This window comes from Bufo gargarizans, chromosome 6 (assembly GCF_014858855.1).
Source record: "Bufo gargarizans isolate SCDJY-AF-19 chromosome 6, ASM1485885v1, whole genome shotgun sequence".
NCBI lineage: Eukaryota > Metazoa > Chordata > Amphibia > Anura > Bufonidae > Bufo > Bufo gargarizans.
In genome coordinates this window covers 93,419,044-93,435,641 of record NC_058085.1, presented here as the reverse complement: position 1 = coordinate 93,435,641, position 16,598 = coordinate 93,419,044, and the positions used below count along the sequence as shown (strand labels likewise).

Genomic DNA, 16,598 nt, shown 5'->3' with positions numbered 1-16,598 from the left:
CTCCCCTAGAAACAAAGCTTGTAGGTTAGATCACCTTTGTAATAGCGGATGTGCATAAGACCAGAACAACCCCAGTGTGCCTGTGTATACGAGAGACACGTGGTGTACAATACTGACCCATAGGAGGGTGTATGAGTCAATACTATGTAGACTTATTATACTGCCATATGCACAGGCCCTTAGGGTCCCAAAAATTGAAATAAGTAGTTAATAACTGAAGCCCCATCCCCGTGAAGCGGCTCTACAGGTTTTAGCATGCCTTACTAGATTTTAAAAGATTCATAGATTGCCACAAACCTCTCACAGAGCATCACATAGGAGCTCGTTCTATAACTTAACATTTAATAATTCATGTGTTTCTCTCCTGCAAATGAAGGCGGTCTGCAATAAAAGCAGACGGTGGGGAGGAATGTAAAGTGATATGTCATTCCTGGAGCTATTTCATACCCCACTTCAGAGATATATGAAACAATACCTCTTGTCTGAGGCTGCAGGTGTCCTTCTCATCTGCCAAATACTTGGGACTCCATGATGTATTACTGGTAACTTTTAGTTTTAACCTTGCAATTTCTTGGCGGGGGGTTTACTGATTGTTACTTGTATGTCCCTCCCTTAGCAGAGAAAGAAATCATTGTGAAAGGCTGTGCTGAATTGTATTAGAAGGAGAGAGGAGCACTCCAGCAGGAATCATAGGTTGACCTTAGGGGAGCTAGAGGTGAAACCATGCTTCCTCATTGGGGAAGTGCAAACATAGAAATTCCATAGTCTTCTTCTATTATTAGAATTTCTTCCATTATTAGTGGTTACTTTCCTGCCAGAGAGTCGGGAATGCTATGGAGGCATCAAGTAAGGCTTCCTTAGAGTCCACGAGCAGAATCTACTGTTTTCAAAGGAAGCCTACTGTATATGGCAGTCTGTAATCTGGTGGTGGTACTGTAATTATCTACAATGTGAGTCTGTGCACTATAGTCCTCGAAGAGTCTCACAACCTTTAGCCTATGTTTACACCTTCAGCATTTGAGGAAGATTTAGGTGCGGATTCTACATCTAAATCCCAATCAAATTCACTGACATTTTTGCATCCAATGCAAGTAAATGGAGTATTTTGTATACCTTCAAATGGAGTGGAAAAAATTGGCACAGAATTAGCAGCATCCTCTATATTCTGCATGGAAATGCTGCGGATTACCACCGTTGAGTCAATGGGGCTGGTCATAGGCATGACAAGATTGTTAGTAAACACCAATGACTCCAGTGGAGTACACTAATAAACTGTGCCCATAGACAATAGGTCTATGGGCACAGCCGCACTGTGTTGCACATAGTAACCAATGGGAGTCATGTCTTATAGCTCTACGACAGTTTCGCAAATTATTGCCGATTTGTGACAAAATGTGTGACTTTTCAGTCCTTTCCAACACTCTCACCAGTTTTCCAAAAAGTGGCTGTGGCATGTGCCCCGGAAGAGTCGGTACAGAGGTTGGGAATGGTAGTAGTCCTGATAAAGTTTTGTGTCATAGTGCACTCCCTAAAGCCATTGTGGTGGATATAGTATTGCAGAATTAGGCTAGAAGTAACTTATACAAATGTTTTTACTAAGTGCAACTGTAGAACTTCAAATAGCAGAATGTAAAACATTCAATAGCAGCTGATTTTGAGTGCAGTCTTCTGGTACCAGTAAGGATGATAGAGATAGGTTGGTTGGCTGGCTGGAGTTTAGCACTAGTCTTGTGCTGGCCTAGTAGCAGCCTGGGTGATGGATGTCTTAGTCATAGTCCCTCACCTTACAATGTGTTTGATGCTGGTCTCAAGGATATACTTGAGTACTTTATATAGCTGATATCTCTGGAGAATCCGTAACAGGAGCAGGAGCTCAGCACTTTGCTTCCTCTCCTCTTTTTAGCTCAACAGGAACTCCTCCTCCTGGCAGGAAGCAGGGACAGTCAACTTATACCAAGAGGGAGGAAAAGGGTGGTTAGCTCTGTTCCCTGCCATCCACAAATGTACTAGTAACAATGGCCAGAAACATACAATAACAATATATAACATTATATAACAACCCCATAGTAATACAAATTATATAGAGAATTGTAGTACCCCAGGTCTGGAATACTACAAGTGGGTGTAAGGAGGTGAGCCGTGATCTTCCTCTAGTCGGTTTTTTATGTGTTGAATGCCCATCTTAGTAAATTACCCCCAATGTCTACTGTCAGGGAAGAACACTGATCACTGAACTATAAAACAAGACAGATGCCGAGCCGTTCCTGGAAAAAAATGTCTAATCCTTAACTAGAGCATCACAGAAAATACATGAGTGGATGACACACTGCAACATTTTTTTGGGCTACAAATAACTGCCAGCATCCCCCTTTCTTACAAAAATAACAAAATATTTTAGAGTTGTCAGGAAGTGTCCAAATAAATGGCATCATTTGAGCTAAATTATTTACTGTAGGTACATACATATTTATACACGTAGCCCATTATGTATTGTACACATTATAATAGGCACATCTGCGTTGACGTATATACGGTGTACTTAATTCCACATTGTTCCAAAATCCTCCATTCCGCTCACAATCAAGCAGTATATATATGAGGCAGTATATGAAATATTCAGCCAGAGTGATACATTTTCTGAATAGGAGATGTGCCCCTCGCAGGCCATTCCATTAGTGTTTCCATTAGTACATGCTTCCAAGCTTGTCTGCTCTATTACATTCCAGCTCTCTGCTTAACCCCTTGCTGCACCAGCCAGGCATTCACAAGCAGCACGCATTTTACTCAATTTATTTCTTACCTAATGATAAGTAACCTTCAGAATATGGAGTGTGCTACAACTGCAATTACTGGAAAGACAGAGTCTCGCGATATAGGCATCCCAATGTCACTGCTTCCAAACCTCCCAGTTAATGATAGCTCCACACCAAAAACAATGGAGAGAATCCACCTTGGTTCTTTATAGATTTCTAAAAGGTTGGGCAAATTAAAGTTGCAAAATGTTATTTTTTAGCATTGTATGGTCCAGGTTTTTACATTTGATGTCTTATCCTTAGGATAGATCATCTATATTAGATTGTGGAGGTCCTACTTTTGGCACCTCGGCCCATCAACTTTTTGAAGGGTCTGTGGCGCTCGGGATAAGTGATTGAATTAGGCTGCAATATTAAGCATAGCAGCTACAAAGTATGGCGTTGGCTAGTATATTTTATTGGCATGCACTATATATTCATCATATAGGTAAACATTGGGCCTCCTTTAAAAAATATATCTTTTTTTGAAAAATCTGATTAATAATGATTACCACCAAGCCTCGGTCACACTTTTCTGCTCTCACTTTAGAGTTAAAGGTGTTGTGACTAATATAAGGCAGCATGAAAAAATGGTTCCTTTTGTAGATTACTTTCTGTTACAACAATGCTCCAGTTTTGAGATAGTCTTTACTTCATTCTAATGGTGCCTCCAGTTGTTTAATTTGTAGAATAAAATGCACATCCATCTTCATAGGTGGTCTCCACATGTTCAGTTCCATCCTTCAACTTCCACCAGTCATATCTGTTGTTAGAAACTATGTCAGTTACAGGGAGAGAGAAGCATTAGCAAGGACACACCTCCTGAGCTGTGATAGGGAAAGAGCTGCAGCAGAAATGATGCACCACTGGAAGAAGGACACGACCTTTGAGAAACGACACCAACCTGAAGAAAATCTAGCAGAGCAATTGGAGCAATGAATGGAGAGATCTCTGGATCCTTGTGCGCTGGTTCTAGATTTGTCATGGGATAAGCCATTTAATCCAGGGGCGTAGCTAAAGGCTCATTGGCCCTGGTGCAAGAGTGTTTGGGCCCCCCTTTGTGGCCAGAATAGCACATAGCCTTCCTGCTGCCTGAGGCAGAAACTAAAACGGCAATCCCCCCCCCCATGCCAAATCCTTGACCTAACCCCCATCCCTCCAGCCAGAGGTGTAACTTGGCCAGCATGCACTTTCTATAATGCTTATGCCTTTATAGAGTCTTTGGGCCCCCTCAGGCTCCTGGGCCCGGTAGCGACTGCTACCTCTGCACCCCCTATAGCTACGCCCCTGATTTAATCTGTACTGAACCTGAAACCTGGAGAATCTCAGACGAATTAGTTTGCTTGGACCAACATTTTTGCAAAAAAAGACAGCAAAAACATCTTGGCATCAGTTATATCATGCCTTCCCACATCTCAGCTTGCAGTATTAAAAGATTTTCTGAAGGATTAAGTGACAGTCATCTTAAAACAGTAGAGCCATCACTAGGTCCAATGACCATGATTTTCATGTATACTTTATTGCACACAATCCAATTTTTGTATACAAGACGGTACTGTATGTCCAATAGTTAACGTATTGTCAGCTCAGTATAGTATAGATGCACCTGCCCATCCAACCGTGCATCCTATTTACAGTCCTGACAAGGATATATGCCATTGAGCTTAGTGATTGCACGGCAGTGTCTGAATACCCGGTTTGTTGTGTAACCAGATTACGAAGCTCTTCTCAGTGTAATTACGCTGATTGGTTATTGTACGGCCTGATTTTACTTTTATTTGAGTGCCTTGTCTATTTAAAGAGGTTTTTCCTTCATTTTTATGTAGTGAGCAGGTGTGGGACTGTGGTTCACAAGTCAGTTACATTTGCATGTTCCCATAATGTGGACTATAAATTACTCATCCAGCTGTTCAAACAGAGGTAGAACAATGTCACAATGGAGTTCAGCATGAGTTTAAAGTTATATACATGTGGCTCGATATGAAAAAAATGGCAAGTCCGCTAAGTATGGAGTTGTCATTATCTGGCTCCGTTATACCATGGTATGTGTACATGATGACTATATTAGATTATTGATTTATTAGCAGTTCCTTAATACTTGCCTGTGAATTCTCTGTTAGCCTGTATGCAGACTTCGGGTTGTTTTATGAATGTCTGTACTTTGCAGGGCAACAGTGGACTCACTTGGGCTGAACCTCAATAGATCTTGTCCATGTAAACCATGACGACCATGACCTCATATTTACATCCATAGATCTGAGCAGGAGACCTCTGTTTTACTGACTTAATGAACTACATAATTTTGTCTTCCCGAAGCCACCACTAGGGGGAGCTAATCCCATAAGGATTTATTGAGCTAGTATATAACTCATTTGGAGCTATATTAACCCCTAAGCAACCAGCCTGTTTGGGGCCATAGCGACCAAGCAATTTTTTATATTTTTTTCATTGTCATATCCCAAGAGCTATAACTTTTTTATTGTTCTGTCGATGCAGGCATATGAGGATTTGTTTTTTGCAGGACAAGTTGTAGTTTTTAATGCCACAATTTTGGGCTACACATAACTGAGTTTTTCTACTTTTGGACAATAAAAACATGTTTGCATCGTCACTTGTCAAAACCCATAACTTTTTTCTTTCTATGGAGCTGAGCAAAGGCTTGATTTTTGTAGTACAACTTGTAGATTTCATTATGGATGCAGCGATACCAAATATGTGGAGTGGTTATATATATATTTTTTTTAATGGAACAAGGTGTATTTTTAACTTGCAGATTTTTTTTATCTAATAAAACTTTATTTAACTTTAACTTTGAATTTTTACAATTTATTAGTCCCACAAGGGGACTCTGACATGCAATCTTCTGATAACTTCTATAATATACTGTACTACTTATTTAGTACAGTGTATTATACTGTCAATAGGAAACTAATGAGCACTGCAGGTAAACTTGGGGGCCTTCATTAAGCCCTCGGCTGTCATACTAAGACATCGGCACCCTGCAATCTCAGCCTTCCTTCTAAGTCACATAGATGCCGGGGTCCCTAGACCGCAACATCTAAGGGGTATCTCACTTCAGCAAATTACATATATCATGTAGAAAAAAGTAATACAAGCCACTATCTGATGTATTGTGATTACTCATGTAGCTTTCCTTGCTGTCTTGATAAATTTTTCCATCACATTATATACTTCTTGCTTCCATGGTTATGACCAGATTGCAATCCAGCAGCTGTGGCTGTGCTGTGTACACTATAGGAAAAAGTGCCGGTCTATGCATACTCCCAAGGTCCCGGTCACCAGAAAGGCCGGCGCCTTTTCCTATCGCGTGCAAGCACAACCACCACTGCTGGATTCAGGGTGGTCATAACAATGGAAACGAGCAGTGTATAATGTGATGGAAAAATGAATCAAGCCCACAAAGGAGGCGATATGGACAATAAAAGTGCATTACAAAGTGACTTGTATTAACTTTCTTTACATCATAAATGTCACTTACTGAAGTGAGACAGCCCCTTTAATTGGCCTGGATCAGCGCTTCTGCCAATCCGGGCCATTAGGTCAGGAGCTCTGCTGTCATGTGAGAGCTGAGGTCCTGCTTATCGTTGCACCGGAGAGTGCATCGCTTAGAATAGGCTGCTGTAAAAAGGTGGTAGCCTAGCCTAAGGCTTGTTAGTGGCCACCACTAGGCTATTGGTGGTCACTAATGGATTAATCTCTTTGCTGTGAGCTCCCCCTAGTATCCTCTGCAGGTAACCACTTTGACAGGTATCTGAAAATACATGTGGAGCAGTTCAGTGCTTATTTGGGAATATTACGCTTCCTCTGAGTAACACAACTTATGGATAAAGAGTTTGCATTCTCACTTTCGTGCTTCATGATGATTTGAGCTGCATTTAGTGGACTGTTTCCAAAAGTTGATGTACTGAACTGATCATCACACGTTCATAAGTGATGAAAAAACTATAATATGTAAGTGACTGAATTTATAGGGTTGAAAAAATTTCTGTTTAGGCTTAGTTTTTTCCCATTGTGTGAATAGATATCCATGTGGATTTTTTTTTCAAGTAGATGTGAAGAGGGTTATAAAAACCCTTACATATGCCCTCGATATGGACTGCAAAAAAGTGCCATGACTGTGTCACACTGTACTTTTGACTCAAGTGAAAAAAAGTCCAGCTACAGCTCCTACATCCTGCTATGACAATGTTAACAGTACTGTGCACAAGTTGTAGGCACATGTGAAACTTTTTTTACAAAGTAAGAATGCTTTCAAAGATAGAAATGTTAATAGTTTATTTTTATCTATTAACAAAATACAAAGTGAATGAACAATAGATACATCTAAATCAAATTGATATTTGCTGTGACCACCCTTTAAAACAACATCAATTCTTCTAGGTACACTTGTACTCAGTTTTTGAAGGAACTTGGTAGGGAGGTTTCTCCAAACATCTTGAAGAGCTAACCACACATCTTCTGTGGATGTAGGCTTGCTCAATATCTTCATGTAATCCCAGACAGATTCTGTTATGTTGAGATCAGGACTCTATGGGGGCCATCCAGGACTTCTTGTTCATCTTTACACTGACAGTTCCTAATGACATTGGATATATGTTTGAGTTATTGTCCTGCTGCAGAATAAATTTGGAGCCAATCAGACACCTCCCTGATGGTATTCTATGACCCATAAGTGTCCATATTTGTTAGCATTGAGGACAACATTAAACCTGACCAAATCCCCAACTCCATTTGCTGAAAACTTAGTGCAGTAGATGAAAGACACATGATGCTTACTTCCCTTTGAAATCGGAAGATGTCCAGCAGTTCCATCAGCTCAGAACAGGAGAAACCAGTGGGACCCAGGTACACCTATCTATTGTTTGTCTGGACAAAAGTGGTCATCATGGAAAAATCGCCAACAAAAAGCCATACCTTGGACCTGGAAACAAGGCCAAGCGACTCAACTATGCCCGTAAACATAGGAACTGGAGTGCAGAAAAATGGCAACAGGAGATCTGGACTGATGAGTCAAAATTTGAAATATTTGGCTGCAACTGAAGGCAGTTTGTTTGCCAAAGGGCTGGAGAGTGGTACAATAATGAGTGTCTGCAGGCAACAGTGGAGCATGATGGCAGTTCCTTGCAAGATTGGGGCTGCATTTCAGCAAGAGTTGGGCATTTTGTCAAGATTAGTGCTGAGAAACACAAGCAAATACTTATCCATCATGAAATACCATCAATGTAAAGAGCGCTGACCTTAACATCATCCAGTCTGTCTGGGATTACATAAGGAGATAGAAGAAGTTGAGCAAGCCTAAATCCACAGACAATCTGTGGTTAGTTCTCTAAGTTGATTGGAACAACCCCCCTGCCGAGTTCCTTTAAAAACAGTGTACAAGTGTATCTAGAAGAATTGGTGTTGTTTTGAAGAATGATGATTTGATTTAGATTTCTCTTTTGCTAATTCACTTTGCATTTTGTTAATTGATAAAAAAAAAACTAATAACACTTCTATTTTTGAAAACATTCTTGCAGAATGTTTCCAATATCTGCCTAAAGGTGGCCATACACATTAGACAGAAGTTGGTTGATGGTTGAACATGCAGTTACTGTATCTGGTGAACGTTCGTCTCACAGACTTGGTCACACACACACTTGAGTTCATATGGGTCATTACAGTTGTTTAAACTGCCCAAACAACATGTTCAATGAAGCAAAGTGATAGACGAAAGATCTTTCTGAGGATGTTTTTTCAAATAAAGATCTTTCGTTCACCAATGATCTTTCTTTGAATGAAAGATCTTTTGTCCGATTGTCAGAAGCCAATATTAAAGACAACCGGCTTTGTTTCAAAGTCAAACTACAATGTTTTGTGAACTGTCAACCAAAACAATCATTCGTTGCTAACTTTCAACAGATGAACGTTTGTTTTGGTGGAAATTGTCCCCTTTGATCAACAGACTAATGTGTATAGGCACCTTTATATTTTTGCACAGTACTGTACATAGTCTAAAGTTAAGCAATACACTACAGCCTCTGTTGGTAACCATTGACAAGCAGGTCACCAGATATACCCCTAACGGCTTAGCTGAGCTCTTATAATGTAGTATTTACTACATCAGCTTATCTGATTCTTATCTTATCTTATCATTCTGGAGGAAGGGTACTTTAAATCTGTATGCAAATAAGCAGTTAAGTGCACTGAGGGCAGGCCCCTTGCTCCTCTTGCTCCTTCTTGATTGACAAAGTCAGGCGAGATGACTGTTAATCAAAAAGGAGAAGGGGTGGCTGGCAGAGGAAGCAGGAGGAGCAAGGGTGGACAGAGTGACTTGGTACTACCCTTAGTGCAGTAATATAGTCAATTGGATATGAATTAAAAATATTTTTTCTCCTGAATGAAGCAATGTGAAAAGTATCATTATATTCAGCTGAACGAGTCCTACAAGGCAAAGTGCCTAGTTTAGCTATGACACTCTGAATATTTTTTTTTTTACCGGACAGTATGGAGTGAACTTGACATATGTCACGAAAAGATTGATACATCAGGCTGTATGTGTTTATTAGTATTAGGAGTAGAAAATAATGAGGCCTGCTGAGATTATATTAGTGAGAACATGGCAAAAACGCTTGTGCGAGGCAGACTGAATAAAATCTACTGTCACGTAAAGTCAATGGACACGGTTTAATGAATATGACTTTGGGTCTAGTCAGTCTTAACTCAAATCCCATTGGAGACACCTCTATCTAGAAGACTGAGGTTCAATTATGGGGTGGGCTTGGTTGTATGTTTCTTTTCCAGAAACAGCGCCACTCTTGGGCCGTGTCTAATAGTACAACTCATCCCCAAGTCTATTAAACTCCTCTGCAATATCAGATACTGCCTACGTACCAGATGGGTGCTGTTCCAGGAAAAAAAGGAGAACCTTTCTTCTTACCCTGGACAGTACAAAGGTAGTGTGATGCTAAAAAGCCACTCCACCTTGGCCAAGGTATTTAGATATAGAGCTGAGGTACAGAACTGAGTCCTTTCCCTGAAAGAAGGAAAGCCTAGCTATGACTTTAGTATGACACATAGGGAAGATGTGGATATAGTTTCATACATAAAGAAAAAGAACCCACCTGAAATGGGTAAGAATGCCGGAGGGAGAGGGCAGGCCACTGTCACCATGACTGATTTCATGCTGTGTGGCAGGACTATGTGAAGACATTTTTTACACATTCAACTTAAAATCTAATTTCTGCCAAACATGGACTCTTTTTATACCTAATAATGCAAGAGAGCAGAGGGATCCCAATTTTTTTTTCCTGGAGGTAATTATCTCCAAGAATGAATGTGCAGCTGTCACAATAGGCACATTATTAAGATCCCCATTCTATAGTAGTGTTGAGTTACTCTGACAGCACCAACATGGAGCTGATAACGCCTCATTTGCATTTCTATTATGGACGATGAATGTGCAGAATATTCCCACAATACTTTGCAGCATTACTATGTTATTTTCTCATTTGTTCACTTCCTGAACACTGTGATATATGTATGTGATGAGGTCCTAGTAATATCCACATGTTCAATGGAGCCAGGAATGTAGAAGCAGTGGACAGTGAGTGGCTCTGTGAGTAGATATATTTCTCTGCAGCACTTCTAAAGGAGTTATCTTATAATCGCTGGGGGTCCCAAGCCCGTGTTCTGAATTACTGACAGTTAGCTGATAGCCGAGTCTCCAATAGAGATTGAATGGAGCAGTAATACACATATATGTCCAATGCCCCATCCGAACTCCTCTGGAGTGGGGGCTTGGGACTCAGTGGAAGTCGCAGAGGTGGTCTTTCCCCATCCTGAGGATAGGAATAACCCCTTTAATTCCACCCAAAAAATATAGTCGCAGAGTTTGCATGTTTTCCTGGTGTTCGTATGAGCTTTGTAGAAGCAGTCCAAAAGTATCCTTAGGAAAGTTGACTTAAAAAGGTTTTGTAAGATTTTTTAACTGATGATCTATAATCTGGATAAGTTATCAGTATCTGATGAGTGGCGTCCGACATCCGGGACCCCCACCAATAAGCTGAGAAGGCACCGGGCTCACAGTAGGGCTGCAGCCTTCTGACGGCTTTGCCTAGGCATTTGACAACGCAGTCATCAGTCACAGGGCCTAGGTGCAGCTCAGCCACCTAGAAGTGAATGTGGCTGAGCTGTGATACCAAGCATAGCCTCTATCCTATGTACGATACTGTGCTTGGTGAACTGAGAGAAGGCCATGGCGCTACTGTGTATGCCAGTGTCTTCTCAAAATACTGATCGGCGGGGGTCCCAGTTGTCAGACCCCCACCTATTAACTACTGATGAGTAGAAATGAGCAAATCGAAGCTGACAAAGTAGAATTTGTTCAAAATTTCAGGATAAATTTGATTCTGAACGAATGCGAATTTCCTCACGCTTTGTGGTAACGAATCGCAATTTTTCCGAACATGACGGCTAGCCGGCTACAATGGCGGCTAAAATCGCAGCTACACGTGTAAGGACATGGGGCAAGGAACTCTGGGAAGGCGGGATGACCCATAATGTCATGCATGCAGCCAGCAGTCAGCAGCCAGCCCTTTATAGGTGACCCTATAAATACGACGGCCATCTTGGAGTCTGCCATTCACTATCGTACTTTGTTCGGGGACAGAAGTGTATGCAGGCGCTAGGGAGAGTGAAAGAAAAACTAATTGTTAAAAAAAAAAGGAGAGAAGTGATTTACTAGGAAAGGAAAGGATCGTGAGAGGATTCATTTCACAGGCAGGGAGAGACATGTGCAGATGCTAGTCATAGGAAAATCCTCATTGTGAAAAAAAGCGATTTACAAGTGCAAGGAAACATTACATGGGGATCCAGATAGTCTCATAATACAGCTCTGTCATTCCAGCAATTAGTTATTGGGGTGCAAGTGCTATATTGTAAAATCTTTAGTGGCTTTTATCTGTGGAAACAGATAAATATATACGCAGGTCACTTTTGCTGTTAACTGCGCTGATATCATTTAGTGGCCTATTTCAATATAATAGTAGAAATATTTACGCAGGTCACTTTTGTTGTTATTTGCGCTAAAAGTGTTTATTGCCATATTTCTAGAAAAAAATAGACTAAGTTCATATTTGCTGTTATTTGCGCTAAAAACGTTTCTTGTCATATTTCACTACAATAAGAGAAAAATAGACGCAGTTCACATTTGTTGTTATTTGTGCTAAAAGCGTTTATTGTCATATTTCACTACAATACGAGAAAAATAGACGCAGTTCATATTTGGTGTTATTTGCGCTAAAAGTGTTTCTTGTCATATTTCACTACAATACGTAAAAAATAAACGCAGTTCACATTTGGTGTTATTTGCGCTAAAAGCGTTTATTGCCATATTTCTAGAGAAAAAGAGAAAAATAGACTAAGTTCATATTTGCTGTTATTTGCGCTAAAAGCGTTTATTGTCATATTTCACTACAATACGAGAAAAATAGACGCAGTTCACATTTGGTGTTATTTGCGCTAAAAGCATTTATTGCCATATTTCAGTTGAAAAATAAAAAAATAAACGCAGTTCACTTTTTCTGTTATTTACCATGAAATCGTTTAGTGGCCTATTTTAGTCCAATACGAGAATTATATACGCAGGTCACGTTTGCTTGTATTTGTTCAGAAATAATTTTGTGGCCTATTTCAGTACAATACAAGAAATATATACTCAGTTCACGTTTGCTGTTATTTGCGCAGAAATAATTTAGTGCCCTATTTTAGTACAAAAACAAAAATATATTTGTTGCTTTTAGGGTTGTTTTAATTTCCGTTTCATTTGTTTAGTTCAGCTACAAGTATGTCAGGCAGAGAAGTGCCAGGCTATACACAGAGGAGTGGAAGAGGCATGAATGTTTCTGGCGCTAGCAGAGGTCGAAGCAGAATAAGGGGTCGTGGCAGCAGTGAGAGGCCCAAGCTCCCAGTGTCATCTACCGGTCGTGTCTTGATAAGCATCCCAGTGGTTCTTGATTGGTTAACTCGGTCGTTCACGTCATCCCAAGTGACATCAGACACCCCCAGCCAACAGTCGGTGGGTTCGTCAGACACAACCCTTAGTTGGTATGGCCCAGGAGCAGGCCCTGTGCCCTCACCTGTCCTCAACCTGCCTCTGTCCTTTTCTGTTCCCTCACCGCGAGAAGTAGTATATGCTGTAGGTTCTGCTCCACTTTTCAGCGAGGAACAGCTAGTAGAGGACAGTCAGCAGCTACTGCCCAGCCAAGATCTGGAGGAGACATCTGCCGCTTCCTCCGCTAGTCGGGCAAGTAGTGATGAGGAGAGATTTGTCACCATTCGGCAGAGGGATGACTTCTGGCTCTCCACCTTGTTGGACCCTCGCTACTAGTCCAGAATAGGGGCCTTTTTTACATCCACTGAGAGGGAGTATATCTGTAAAGAATAAATCAAGGCAACTGGACTTACTGTAGATTTCTTGAAAACGTTTCACTCGTTCTTCCAACGAGCTTTCTCAATTGAATTGAGAAAGCTCGTTGGAAGAACGAGTGAAACGTTTTCAAGAAATCTAAAGTACGTCCAGTTGCCTTGATTTATTCTTTACAGATATATACCATGACCTGGATAAATGAGAACCTTCACAGACCCACTGAGAGGGAGAACAAACTAAACTACTACAGAATCATCCTATGTAGTCAGTTGGCCGCTGCCTATCAACCCCATCGTCCATCCTCTCGCAGGTCTTACCGGGGATGGCCCTATGCGCTCACGTTCCACTGCCATGGCTGCTGGGGAGGGGTGCAGTGGCAGGAGAAGTACCAGCTCTATCAGCAGCAGCCTGAGTCTAGAGTCGCTGATGAGTAGCTTTATTCACCCGCATAGTGAAGAAAATACTCACCAGCAGCAGCAACAGCTAGATCTGGAGCAGGACCTGAACCAGCAGGTGGTGGCATACTTATACAGCACCCTGCCACCCCACATTGAAGATCCGCTGGACTACTGTGGCCACAACTAGCAGAGTTTGCCCTGGAAAGGCTCTCCTGCCCGGCCAGTAGTGCGGCATCAGAGCAGGTGTTTAGTGCGGCAGGGGCCATAGTTACCCCAAGGTGAACTCGCCTCTGCACCCAAAATGTGGAGAGACTGACCTTTGTCAAGATGAATCAGGCGTGGATCAGCCAGGATCCAACAACCAATTCCTGATGCATAAGACTACATCATCCATGGTGCCACACCAACACTTTGATACAAGAGACCGTTTTCTTCTGACTACCTGCCTCAGCTACTACTTTGATGCTGAAACCCACCCGATTCCACACATCTGATGCCAAGAGCTCCTTATTTCACCCACCTTCATCAGCGGGTACTGGTATTGCCACCCACCGCCCCACTCTGTTACCGGGTCACATTCAGGTCTCCTGATGTAGCTGCTGCTGCCATCTCCAAACTATGTCACCTTGCCACTATGGGGTCACCTCCTGCTGCTGCCATCTCCACACTATGTCACCTTGTCACTGTATGGTATCCTCATGATGCTGCTGCTGCCATCTCCACACTATGTCAACTTGTCACTCTGTGGTCTCCTCATGCTGCTGCTGCCACTCCTATTTCCAAACTATGTCACCTTGTCATGCTGTGGTCTCCTCCTGCTGCATCTCCACACTATGTCACCTTGCTACTCTGTGGTCTCCTCCTGCTGCTGCCATCTCCACAATATGTCACTTTGCCACTCTGTGGTCTCCTCATGCCACTGCCACCATCTCCACACTATGTCACCTTGCCACTTTATGGGATCCTGCTGCTGCTGCCATCTGCACACTATGTCACCTTGCCACTCTGTGGTCTCCTCCTGCTGCAGCCATCTCCACACTACGTCACCTTTCCACTCTGTGGTCTCCACATGCTGCTGCCATATCCACACTATGTCACCTTGCCACTCGCTGGCCTCATCATACTGCTTCCATCTACAGACTGTCATTGTGTCACTCGGTTGCCTCCTCATACTGCTGCCAACTCCAGACTCTGTGTTTGGGCCACTCTGTGGACTTCTCATGCTGTTCCCACCCTCCCCACTTCATAACTTGGACACTATTTTGCCTTTCGGCCTGGCTGACATCATTATTTATTTGACTTTTCTTCTGATCTGTCAGAAGGAAGGAAAAATGAGACGTACAACGGATCCTGTCTGTGTAGCAGCTGTAAGGCCTGTATGGTCCCATCAGAATTGGCTTATGATTTGTTAGCCAAAAGCAGGAGTGGGTACAAAACACAGAAGACATGTAAATATTCCATTCACGTGTCATTTCTGTTTTAGTTCCACTCCTGTTTTTCTTTTTTTGGGAATTAGCAATACTGATGGATTACTGGCCAAATGGTGACAGAGTGAAGGCTTGTGCTCCACAGACAGGATCCGTTTTTTGTGGGTTATTGTTCTGACGGATCAGAGGGAGGGAAAATTAATCAGTGACGTCAACACAAACTTACTGCTGACACACTCTCCACTCTGTCGGGGGGCTCTACTTGTATAAGCATTTAATAGAACAGGTTCTGTAGACATCTATGTGGAATCAGCTAACGACGATGTAAAGGGAGTGCGCTTCTTCTTTACACTAACATCGACCTGTAAGGCTGAGTTAATACTTGAGTTACTTGGTCGGTTTTGGCCCCGTGACTGCCAAAATAAATGAAGTGTGCAGTGACGCCTGTCATCTGCATGTCATACTGACTGACAGTATTATTTCACAACCCCAGCACACTCCCTATGTGTGTTACTGCAAGGCACAGTGTTCTACACCCATATAAAGGCTCTATGCAGCCCGGAAATAGCCATTTTTTATTTCAATTTGCCGTGAATAAATTTGGCCGAATCAAATTTTTTAGTCATCAGTTAAAAAAATCTCGCAAAACCACTTTAATTATACAGGATAAGTTAGTTGGTGATGCCTAGACTAATGTGAAAATGATCCATGTACAGCAATGTGAAATATGTCAGCACTCTATCAGTTAAGGGGGTTTAATCAAGTAGAGAAGGTAGACACCCCAAGAGCAAAGGGGTGAAAAAAGAGTATTGATCTCTTCAGTTATAGTACACCGTCCGACCAATTGAGGTGTAGGAGCTATAACACAGTGTCATCCACTTCATTGGAGGTCCAGGTAATTAAACCAAACTGATCAGATATAGATAACGTATCACTTTGATCGATCAATGTCATTGGTTAGAAATCCCTTTAAGAGATATTTACAGAAGGATGTTTTGCTTGGTATTATGGAGTATTAATAGAAGAATGGTTTATTCAATTTCAGAATTATAATGGTCAAAATGAAAACAACGAAGACTATGAGATCCCTCCTATCACTCCACCAAATTTGCCGGATCATTCCCTCATGCACTTGGTCGACCATGAACCTGGATATCATTCACTGTGTCACAGCCTTCCTCCAAACAGCTTGATACCAGCTTACTCCTATCAGAACATGGACCTACCTGCAATCATGGTTTCCAGCATGCTCAGCCAAGATGGGCATCTCCTTTCTTCTCAGCTCCCTACAGTAAGTCTAGAGACCTACTCTTTATAAACCTGCTGGCATAGACTATTCTGTTGCATTTGTAAATGTTATTTCCTTTTAAGGTTGCTCCATATAACACAATATATAACTTTTTTTTAAATATAGGCAATCTGTATAATTCTGAAAGTGAATGTGTCATGGGTCTCAATGCTTTCTAGCTCATGCACAGGTTATGGACAGGTAGTTGAAAAAGCAGGAGGAGATATGTTATGCCCTAAAAATCAACAATGTCTACCCCTACTTTAC

At 41.7% G+C, this 16,598-nt stretch overlaps 1 protein-coding gene across 3 annotated transcripts in view; it reads left to right on the top strand.

Annotated features, from left to right (window-relative positions):
* TOX2 (TOX high mobility group box family member 2) overlaps positions 1–16,598 on the top strand; it is a 119,108-nt gene that overhangs the window by 62,924 nt on the left and 39,586 nt on the right. For all 3 annotated transcript variants that reach the window (XM_044297558.1, XM_044297557.1, XM_044297559.1), the window contains one exon: positions 16,089–16,334. In XM_044297558.1, the coding sequence (XP_044153493.1) occupies positions 16,089–16,334 (246 nt within the window). The remainder of the gene's footprint in view (positions 1–16,088; positions 16,335–16,598) is intronic.